This window comes from Rattus norvegicus, chromosome 4 (assembly GCF_021556685.1).
Source record: "Rattus norvegicus strain SHRSP/BbbUtx chromosome 4, alternate assembly SHRSP_T2T, whole genome shotgun sequence".
NCBI lineage: Eukaryota > Metazoa > Chordata > Mammalia > Rodentia > Muridae > Rattus > Rattus norvegicus.
The window spans coordinates 81,536,920-81,547,553 of NC_141537.1; the positions used below are offsets into that span (position 1 = coordinate 81,536,920).

Consider the following 10,634-nt stretch of genomic DNA (forward strand, 5'->3'; position numbering starts at 1 on the left):
GAGATACCTGAAGGGCTAATCATTGTCAAGCTTTAAATCAAAGTACCCACACTTTCAGCCCTACATTCAGCCTATAGTGATGACCTACCACTTTATAAATTAAAGGAACTGTACATGAACCACAATCTTTAATAAAATGGGCTGCTATAACAAGTTGCGTTGTATTGACCTTTCATAAATTTTAGGTGATGTTAAAATTGCACCACTAACAACCAAATAACCTGGAATCCCATAGTCACCCACTGCAGTCAGTTGGTTTTTCCTAAATGTCAAAATATTCAGTACGAACATTGAAATCAATGTATGTGAAAAAAGTCCATTAGTTTTATGGTGAATGTTATTTACAAGCATATTCAATATGGGATATTAGAGCCAATGCTCCATACACTCACTTCAGGTATAGAAATCTTAAAAAGACTCTCATGTGTATTTTTCAGACACTGGATTCCATTATAGAGCCACACCATGTGTTATGGGATTTGAACTCAGGACCTGAAGGGCAGTCAGTGCTCTTAACCCTTGAGCCAACTCTACAGCCCCTATAAATAATCTTTAACCCAAAGTTATAGAATCCTTCTAAGCAAACAAAAGCAAGGTAAATTAACAGAAATACTATACACATGGGGATGAAGAATAGGACGGGTTGTTGACAGGCTGTTCTTAAAGGACCCAGCTTGATTCTCAGCATTGTACATGCACAGCCACTTGGTGGTTAACTTCCATTTTGAGATTAATAAACTAAAGCGCTAGTAAAGTCCAGTTGTCTACACCCAAGACCATTTGAACATCCACTCTTCCTTAAAGGTTCACCTTTGACTCAACACTTGGCCCCCTAGTACAAGGATGGCCATTGGATATTCATCATCCCTAAAGTTCCACACTATCTGCTTTGGTGTGTCCTCAATTTTGAGCACAGCTACAAAGCAATTTAGGTTTTTGATATGTCCCTTGGTAAGATCTACCTATTAGTACTCTAGGTCAATTCACTTATCACATTGCTTTTGATTTTGTGAGCTCAACAGATCCTAGAAGGCAGATTACTGAGTGACACTCAAGTTTTTAGACACATTAACTGTTTCACATGATCCAAGCCTAGTTCCCAGAGGGCAGTTAAGTCAACCCAGCTCCAGGGTATGCAAAAGCTGTGTGCAATTTACTCAGATTATAAAGGCTAAAACCTGAATGTTAACTCCACTGATCCATTTTATTTTCTTTAAAGGCTCACAAAGTACCATACCTTACTGTTGCTGCACTTCCTTTTATGACATTGCAATTGATGTGATGTACACTATTTTGAAGTCCAAAATTTAAGGACTTAATGGCATCAGAGATGGAGGGAGGTGTTGTGTGAACAAGAGACTCAACCTGCAGGCTTATTTAAAGCATACCCTTTTAACTCCCAGGGATCTCAACTTCCCAAAGGCTGGGATTAAGGGCATGCACCACACTACCTATTCTTGAATTTGCTAGCCAAAAGCCAGGTTATTTGTAAAGATGGATATACTGTTTTCAATATGTTTAGAGCTCACATTTATTAGTCATTGACTTACCTGTATACATTGCCTCATTTTCTCAAGTAAATGAGGTTAACTGCTTACTGATTTGTTTTAAATCAATTCCCCATTTTACTTAAACCACACCACTGCTATTCATTCACAAATGAAATAGAACTTATGCTTTGCTGTTCTGCAAATGCTTAACAGGAAAGTACCTGGTTAAAATCCAGTTTCAAATGCCACCATTAATGTTCAACCTGAAAGTTGTAGTTGTACACAATTCATAGGAAGGTGTTTTGTTAGATAGCAAACAATGCCCATTAATTTCTTCTTTTGTCTATTAATATAGAATGAAAACTATAAATGTGTAGTTCTATGCAAAACTAATCTAATATTTAAAGTAGTGACGATCTTGTAGACAACTGATGTCGATACAACAAGATTCACACTTATGTGTAAGCACTACACCATACTTTGGTTACAAAAGTATTTATTTTATAAAACTTGTATTTAAAATAGAGCTTATCTGTCTACTCACAAATCCTAATTTAAAACATAACACATTATCCTTAGCTAATCTGATGTTAACCTTTACAATCAACACTCATTTTTGTAATTTTATTAAGAACCTGTACTAAATGAAGTTTTTAATCAGAAAACATTCCCTTTTATCTTAAAAGTGCTTCTTAAATGAAGGCACCAACAAGAACTACTTTCAGATGGTACAGAATTTCTTATTTCTTGAAGACTCTGTGGTTGACCACTTCTTCATTAGTTACCTGCAGCAAGACACCTTCCTGCCAAAGGAAAAAAAAAGTATCTGAAGAAGTTTATCATGTTTGTCCAAAGAACCTAAGTAACTTCAGTGGTGGTTTTAGGATTAAAGCAGACTCACTGATGTGTATACGCCCTGAATATCACATTTCTGGAAAGGCAGTAAAGCCTAGAAATCAGAGGGCGGGCGGTTTTAGGAAATTTCAATAGCCAACCTACAACATTTTAGGGCAGGATAATGGGCAAAAATTACTACCACATTTTAACCCAATTATTTAGTACAGGGTACATAAAGGGTTTTGTTGCTGCTGTTGCACAGAAATTTCTACTGTCCTTAACCTATCAGACTCATCCCTGACAAGCATGTAAAGTTGGAACCATAAAGTAATAAACACAATGCCTTTAAATGCCTAGTTGACTCAAACTGCTTGAACCAGGATAGGTGAATGAATACACAAGGGTGGAATGATAGGTAAATCTCATTTATTGAACTTGCAGCCTAACTTTTACCTACCATTTTACTACCAACACCACTGAAGGAAGCAAGAAAAGCTTTATTAATGATCACTTGGCTTGCCTCAGCTGTTGAAATGAAGCACTTTACAGTCTTTGTGGCAGCAGAATATACTTGTCCATGGTTCATATCAATGCTAAAATTCCAGCAGGGAAAAAAATGATATGTTAAGCACCTGAATCTTCATGGAGAGGGAGGGGGTGAGAAAGAAGGAAAAAAAGGGAAAACAACCAAAATAATTTAAGTAAATGACAGATTGGAAAACAGGGTTTATAAAATTATCTTCTTGAGTTTATTGTTAAACTCAATTTATAAGCTATGTTAAACTACATAAGAACTATACTGAAAAGACCATTGAAGAGTTTATTAGTTTATCTTTTAAGGGAGGAAAATTAAGAAAGAAAAAGTAAATAAGTTCTTACCTAAAGAAGTTTAACTGAAGCTTAGAACTACTTTGCTCTACACCCTCAGCTCTCGTTGGCATTCTTATCAACTACTGTAGTTAAAGCTTTGTAGATACAGCACAGTTTTTTAAGACTGGCTGAGCTTAGTCGTCAAGAGTTCTCTTGTACTAGACCTGTGTCCCTGAAGAGTACCTCGCTGGGGTTATTTCCTTTCCTTGCATTGAAGAAGCAGCATCTAAAAGATCTAAAAAGGTGTTTCTCCTTGCAGAGATATCCCTTAAGTTAACTAGGTAATTTATTCCTGATGAATTTCAGACAACACACTTAAATCTGACCAGCATTTTTATCTTACACAAATACAACAACAGCTTTGCAATGGACCTTAATTATACTACCCACTCCTTAACTTATTTAAAATAAAAAGTCTATAATTACACAATTTCCTTTAGAATTATTTTATTAAATCATAAATGTACAACAGCTTCTTAACTCTACACACGCACTTAAATTTTTAAAGGAAAAACGTTATGTCTTATTACACCATGATCCTGGCTAATAGCTTTTCAAAACTTTTTGAGAAAAATCTTAAAAAAGGTTTCACATGTCACCTGAAACTTACAAATTTAACATTATCAAAGAAGGAATGCTTCTACACTCTTACAAAGACCACTAGAAAGAAACAACAATTAAAAAGCTAAGAAACTGTCTCAAAGGCATTTTTTTTTACAATCCTTCCTCCACAGTAAGGTATTAAATAATCCAATCCATTCACAAAATGGCTCTCTGCATCTGCTCTGGTGTCTTCTGCCATATCACTGCATATTTATGCATGACTGAGATAAGAGTTTCCTTAACATTGTTATTTCGATAACCTGAAGCTGTTCTGTTACCTCTGGGCTCTCATCCTCTCCTATTTATACAGTGAAGCCTGTTTCAACAGAAGTAAAGAGTAAAAAAAAAATAGGTTATGAAATTATCCATCTAACCAGATTTTAAGGAAAGATAACATGATCCTAAAATTGCTTTTTTACTCCTGCAGCTAGTTCTCCCAAGATAATAATAATTGTAAAACTCAAAAAACTACTTACCCATGGTAAGTAGGAAGAAGCTCAATATCGGCTCCTTCCACCATAGCCCCCACTTCCTCCACTTCCTCCAGGACCATAGTTCCCTATAATGATTCAAACAAAAATGCAGGCTTAGAACACATAAATCTGAGGGTCTGTATACATGTTTTTCTTATCCTGGAAACCAAGTTCTCCTTCTGTCTTGTGACTGTACATAATATACCTGGCTGCCCCACAATGTAAAGTGATCCTACTCCTTTTGATCCCTCGGATTATAGGCATATAAAAAAATGTGATACCATCTTTCTAAGTCTATTATCTTCAAACACAAGCAGCTTAATAAGATGGATCCAGTCTTCAAATCATAAAGAATTGTTTTTTAAAAAAGCTCCTTTAAGAAGCTAAACGCAGAGTGTTATATTGGAGACATGGTTTCACATGAAGGACAAGACTTTGAAAACATGACCTTTCTGCCTCCATTTCCCCATCGTAAGGATTATTGGCAGTAATAATTGTTACTTAAATTCAAGAGATAATCACCTAATTCTGCGTGGTACATAGAGTCCCTGGTTCTAAGCAATGTATGCCCCAACTCATACTCCCAAAAAAAAAAAAAAACCAAAAACATTACCTAACATTTACATAAGTTTACCTACCCTCCCATCTCAAAGTCAGATTCTCTTCCCATTCTGAGATGAACTCTTTAGACTTCCATTCCACCCCAGTCAACCATCCAGAAGGATTGCCTATCATTTACTAAATTACCTCCACCATATGGTCCTCCCATGTTCCTGCTACCACCAAAGTTTCCACTCTTCATTGGACCGTAGTTAGAAGGTTGCTGGTTATAATTTCCAAAATCATTGTAATTTCCACTTCCATAATTTCCTGTAAAAGAATTGAAATACCAGCTAACCTCTGAATACAAGCATTGAAGAAAAACTTTCTGAATACAAATTTTCTCTAAGACATAAAAGTACACAATACCTAACTACAATCCTACAATTTAAAGTATCTAATCGACAATAAAATAAATGTCATTAATTCTAATCCAAATTCCAACATAAAGGTTGTAGATGAATTTATTACCTCCTCCATAGTTGTCATAACCACCTCCGTAGCCCCCACCCTGGTTGCCATATCCAGGTCCTCCACCACCATATCCTCCTCTTCCTCCTCCATAACCAGGGCTACCTCCAAAATTGCCACCTATTATAAAATAAGCCTTTAAGTAATTGCTTAAATTATTCAATTCCATTTGAATTGTCTTTATTACACTCATTTCTGGTTTTTCAAAAACATATTTTATATAGTCTATTCTAGAATAGACTCAAAGGCAAGATAAATATCTAATCTTGGGTAAACATGAAGCAACTTAGAGTAACCTTTAATCCCACAAAACTCCTTTGAATCGGTATTTCAAATTCTTATGCTTTATAGTTTTGAGGAAGAAATAAGGGCAGCATACTGGCAAAATTTATAAAGTCTTGGCAGTCATACCTGCATGTGAAGCCCGCCTGGTCTACATGAAACCCAGGACTACAAAGATAATACCCCTGTATATTAAGAACTTATTACATAAATGCATTGTCTTATAATTCCAATATTCTAGCTTTTCTACAAAGCACAGAACTCCCTATCTAGGTTCAATTAGTTTTTTATGAAATGGAAACTCAAACTTATGATTTTACACTGTAAAGTAGGTTAAAGCCAACTTTGCTTAGTTACAAAACTCATCTTTAAAAGCCAATTGACCACTACCTCTAAGCACTTTGATAGGCAAAAGTGATATATAAACCAAACACCAAATTCAATGTTATTATGCGTATTAAGATACAGAAATCATAATCAATGAACACTAACCTCCAGGTCCTCCTCCATACCCATTATAGCCATCCCCAAATCCACGTCCACTTCCATATCCATCTGTTTAAAGAAAGTAAGAATTACACTTAATTTTTCTCCCCACTAATATCTCAGAATGAGGATGGCTAGAAATCTCACTAGTTTATATTGGTTGGGGGACAGGTGGTGGAAAGTCAAAGCCTTGATTGAATTCAAAGTACTTTAATGTGTGCCTCTTGTTACCAATTATTGAATTACAGTTATCTTGTCTGGTTTTCAGGTGCTAGGGTTCATTCAACCTTTGGCTATGTGTTCACCATGTGTAACCTATATGCAACCCATTTTCCATGCATGTAAGCACCTAGTTGATGGATTTCTGTGATGCTTTAGGACCCTGCTACTTCTGGGTTTTTTCAAATCTTACTCATATCCCATACAGCTTTAACTTTTAAACTTATGTGTTCACTGAATAAGCATGTGTGAATACATATATGAACCAGTGTACATGGTGGTCAAAGGACATTTTCACTGTGTCAGAGTACAGGGTCTCTCCTCTCCTCTCTTCCTCTACACTATACACTTCATGCCGAAGGCAAATTCTATTGAGTTCATCTCACTGAAGCCCTTCTATTCATAAAGCAAGTATATCACACCCTTCAAAAGCTCTCCAAATAGAAACTTACCAGAACCCCCCCTAAAGTTGCTTCCTGGTCCTGGTCCAAAATTGCCACCGCCACCTCGAGAATCTCCAAAACCAAAGTTTCCTAGGACATTATATTCTGATTAGTAGCAATAATGCAGACAAATAATCACATACACACACACACACACATATACACAAATAGTTACCTCCTCTTCCACTCCTAGAACTTTGGACTTCCTGCATTTCTTGTCTAGACAATGCCTTTCTAACTTCTGCATTGTGACCATTTATGGTGTGATATTTCTGCACTGGAATAAAAACAATAATTTGTTAATGCCAACTAAGCAATTTTTAGTGAATGTACCCAGTATTTTTTTATACAACCACACCTCACGTGCCTAGACACTTACAGACAATCTTATCCACAGGATCATGGTCATCAAAGGTAACAAAGCCAAAGCCTCTTTTTTTTCCAGACTGCCTATCAGTAATTATTTCAATAGTATCAATTTTTCCATATTCTTCAAAGTAATCTCTAAGGTGATGCTCCTCAGTATCTTCCTTAATTCCACCAACGAACAGTTTCTTCACAGTCACATGGGCTCCTGGTTTCCCAGACTCCTACAATAAATACAAAGTTAAATTCTGACAGAAAAAACCTTGACTACATCTTACATGTCCATCTTAAGACAAATTCTCCAGATGTTACAATAGGTTTAAAGAGGTTTGTATTGAGAAACATGTACAAAAAATGCACAGTATAAAAAGAAATGAGATCAATGTGCTTAGGTTTTCCTTACCTCTCTTGCCACAGCACGTTTTGGCTCAACCACCCTGCCATCAATGGAATGAGGCCTTGCAGCCATGGCAGCATCAACCTCAGCCATAGATGAGAAAGTTACAAAGCCAAATCCTCTTGATCTTTTGCTTGCAGGATCCCGCATAACCTTTAAATTCAGAAGATAATTCATCGTATTAGGAACTAAAAATATCAAGTAGAATGTTTTAACACTGATTTTATTCCATATACTATTCACTCAAAAAAAAAAAAAAAAAAACAAAAAACAAAACCAAACCAGACTTTCAGAGTTAACGTACCACACAGTCTGTGAGCTTTCCCCATTGCTCGTAGTAGTTTCTCAAACTTTCTTCTGTGGTTTCAAAGCTTAAGCCACCAATAAAGAGCTTACGGAACTGTTCCTTTTCTCTCTGCAAAGGAAAACACCATTTCAATTTTTATTTACATTTTCTCTTTGTATGCAGGAAATTAAATTCTTAAATATGAGGTGACCTGCTGGCAGAGTACCTTTTTCCTCTCCAAAGGAACAGTTTCTAAAGTTTTCTGGGGGGAAAAAAAAAACTTACATCAAATTTAAACCATATGTTAAACTGCATTAGTTGTGTTACACCAAAAATTGTCTGAGCTGAGCTATACAAGTTTCAAAGTCACTAACACTTGGTCTAACTTTTAATTCACATAAATTTTTCTTCACAAAAAAAAAATTTTTTTTCAGAAAAACCATGCCCAACTCTGAAGTCATTTAAAGGGTATTAAAGAATTCTTTTGAAATTCATTAAATCCTACAACCCAAGCACAGAGTAAATTATTTTTAAATAAAAAAAAAAAGGCCCTCACTAATGTTTCTAAAACCACCACTTCCAAACACTTCCAAGACTGAGTTTCGGCAAAGTGGCATATTTGCTTTTCCTTATACTGCCCCCTCTGGTGTAAATTTTGACTACCTCAAGAGAAAAAATCCTGCAACTCTGAAACAAGCTCCATGAAGAACTCTGAGACTCCAGATGTATCACCTTAAATCTGTGATTTTTGTCTTGTTATCATCAAAAACCAAGATGTTAACAAACTAGGACATACTCTCCAGAACCTATTATGATTGCACAAAAAAATGAAAAAGCAAAAAAAAAAAAAAAATCACAAAAAATTCCGTATTGTTCAGCCCAAATCTATTAATTTCTCTAAAATATGCTTAAAAAGCCAATGTTTACTACATTTTTGTGTTCTAAATTTTAATAGAAATGAACAAAATTGTTTTTTAAATAGTCAAATAACTACATTTCAATCGGTTTCCAAATGGAGTTTTGAGACAATTCTACAAAAATGTCAGTAAATACGTTTTCCTTAATCTAAATCACGAGTATTAAATACACGCAGTTTTCATATCACTAACAAAAAGCAAAAGCTCATTACTTACCTCGTAGATTTTTCCAAACTTACCAGACGTCCACTATCGATTATAAACAAGGTTATTTTTTTATAAATGTGCTTGGCGTCAAAGAAAATAACCAAGTAGACCCCTTACAACTCAAACTTAAAAGCTTATCAATGTAACGATCCATCATGATTACAAACAAAAATAAAAAAATCGAATGACCAAGTTCAAATATATTGTGATCTCGAAGTAAGCTTTATAGAGCTAGCACATGGATTATTGTTCGCTGAGCCATGCTGAGTGAAGGCTACGAAAAGTCAGTTATTTCACTTCCTAATTGTGGCCACGTGTTAAGGATCCGTTTATTTTACCAACAAACACTAAGATTTCCTTAAAAAAAATGCTCATAATACGAATAATTCCATACAGGAGGATCCTTTCGGGTGATAAAAGTATCCTGCAATAAAATAAAAATCACCCTCCGCTCAAGATAGCGTAAACTCCCTAGGGTCTAAGATGAGCGCTCCGATTTTCCACTTTGATTTTCCTACTACTGTTCAAGCGGCTCACCCCGCCACTCGCAATCTTACACTAACTAGGAAAAAAATAAAACGTTCCTTTGCAGCAAGGCAGCCTTCAACTAACTACCCGCCCAGGGTTTGGTTGTACTACGTTATCTTTGGCCTGTTCCAGCGCCGCCGCCACCCCCACCCCGCTCTTCTATGTGGCTTCAGAACGCAATGGCGCCATTTCATCGAGGGGAAGGCAGCCTTTAGCGATGTGCGCAGGACTCTTTAAGATCCAAGCCCAAAACACTTAAATCCACCTCGAAACGCTATGAAATCATCACAAAACGATGGAAAAATCCCTAGGCATGTCTACGCAGACGAAAAAGAGAAAAGCAAACTAGTAACCCAAAGTGTTGAAAGCAAAATCGCAGCGAGGAAGGAGATGGGAAAATGGCGGACGCCAAATCCGGTTCCCGGGAGGGGGGAGGGGAAGCTTCGCAGAATCACTCCGGGGACCAGGGGGCCCCCGAAACGTTCCGCCACGAACATAACCGTATCCTTAGGCCGCGCACATCGAGAAGAGAAAGCGATGGCCCTCTCCTGCGCTCCTTTAGCGGTCCAGCCGCGTCGCGGCGGCCACGTCCCATCCCCCACCCCAGCAAAGGGAAATGGCGCCCGGCGGCTGAGGGCGGGGAAGGCGCTCGGACAATCGGGCCTCCGACAACGACGCCTCAGAAACTCGCCAAGGCCAACGGCCACTCGAGTGGCCGTATTCCCTCTGCCGGACCACGGAGGCGGGTGTCCGGTTTCCATTGCGGTGCCTCCGGCCTCACCATGCCCTTTCTAATAACTCATTGATTTCAAACCCGTTACCTCCATCGCGGACTCAGTCGCTTCAGCTCGATTTCCCGCAGCCGAGCGAGAAGAGAAAGACCTCCGCGGACGGACACGCACGGGACTCGTCCTGACGCTGTGGTGAGAGCAGCCGATGGCCAAGAAACTGCGCCGCACGGAGCACCTGCACACGGGACCGGCGCCGCTGCTACTGCCGCTGGAGCCGAGACCGCCGCTTTTCTAGAACCTTCCCCCACTAACGCGTCTCCGCTTACGTCAGGCCGTTACGCAAACGTCCTAACCGCCGCCAATGGCGGGAAGGGCCTACACTCTCCTTACGCCAAGTACGTGCTCCTCCCCCTTTAGGTATAGCGGGA

The 10,634-nt window shown here is 38.0% G+C and overlaps 1 protein-coding gene across 20 annotated transcripts; it reads right to left on the reverse strand.

Annotated features, from left to right (window-relative positions):
* Positions 1 to 1,969: 1,969 nt before the first annotated feature.
* On the reverse strand, positions 1,970 to 10,507 carry Hnrnpa2b1 (heterogeneous nuclear ribonucleoprotein A2/B1). Of its 20 annotated transcripts, none has more exons than XR_015685632.1 (13): positions 10,297 to 10,470; positions 8,050 to 8,085; positions 7,842 to 7,952; positions 7,544 to 7,690; positions 7,154 to 7,364; positions 6,950 to 7,051; positions 6,784 to 6,864; positions 6,119 to 6,181; positions 5,345 to 5,464; positions 5,021 to 5,143; positions 4,277 to 4,359; positions 2,848 to 2,920; positions 1,970 to 2,293 (listed from the first exon to the last, which is right to left on the reverse strand). XR_015685632.1 is itself a non-coding variant. In XM_087658103.1 (12 exons), the coding sequence occupies exons 1-11, from the start codon at positions 10,300 to 10,302 to the stop codon at positions 4,298 to 4,300; spliced, it is 1,062 nt and encodes a 353-aa protein (XP_087514229.1). In that variant the 5' UTR covers positions 10,303 to 10,470; the 3' UTR covers positions 1,970 to 2,293; positions 4,277 to 4,297. The 20 variants fall into 20 exon arrangements, 5 of the variants coding, with proteins under 5 accessions (XP_087514229.1, XP_087514230.1, XP_087514231.1 ...); XR_015685631.1 differs by having other exon boundaries at positions 2,785 to 2,920; XR_015685630.1 differs by having other exon boundaries at positions 2,848 to 4,116.
* Between the last annotated feature and the right edge of the window lie 127 nt (positions 10,508 to 10,634).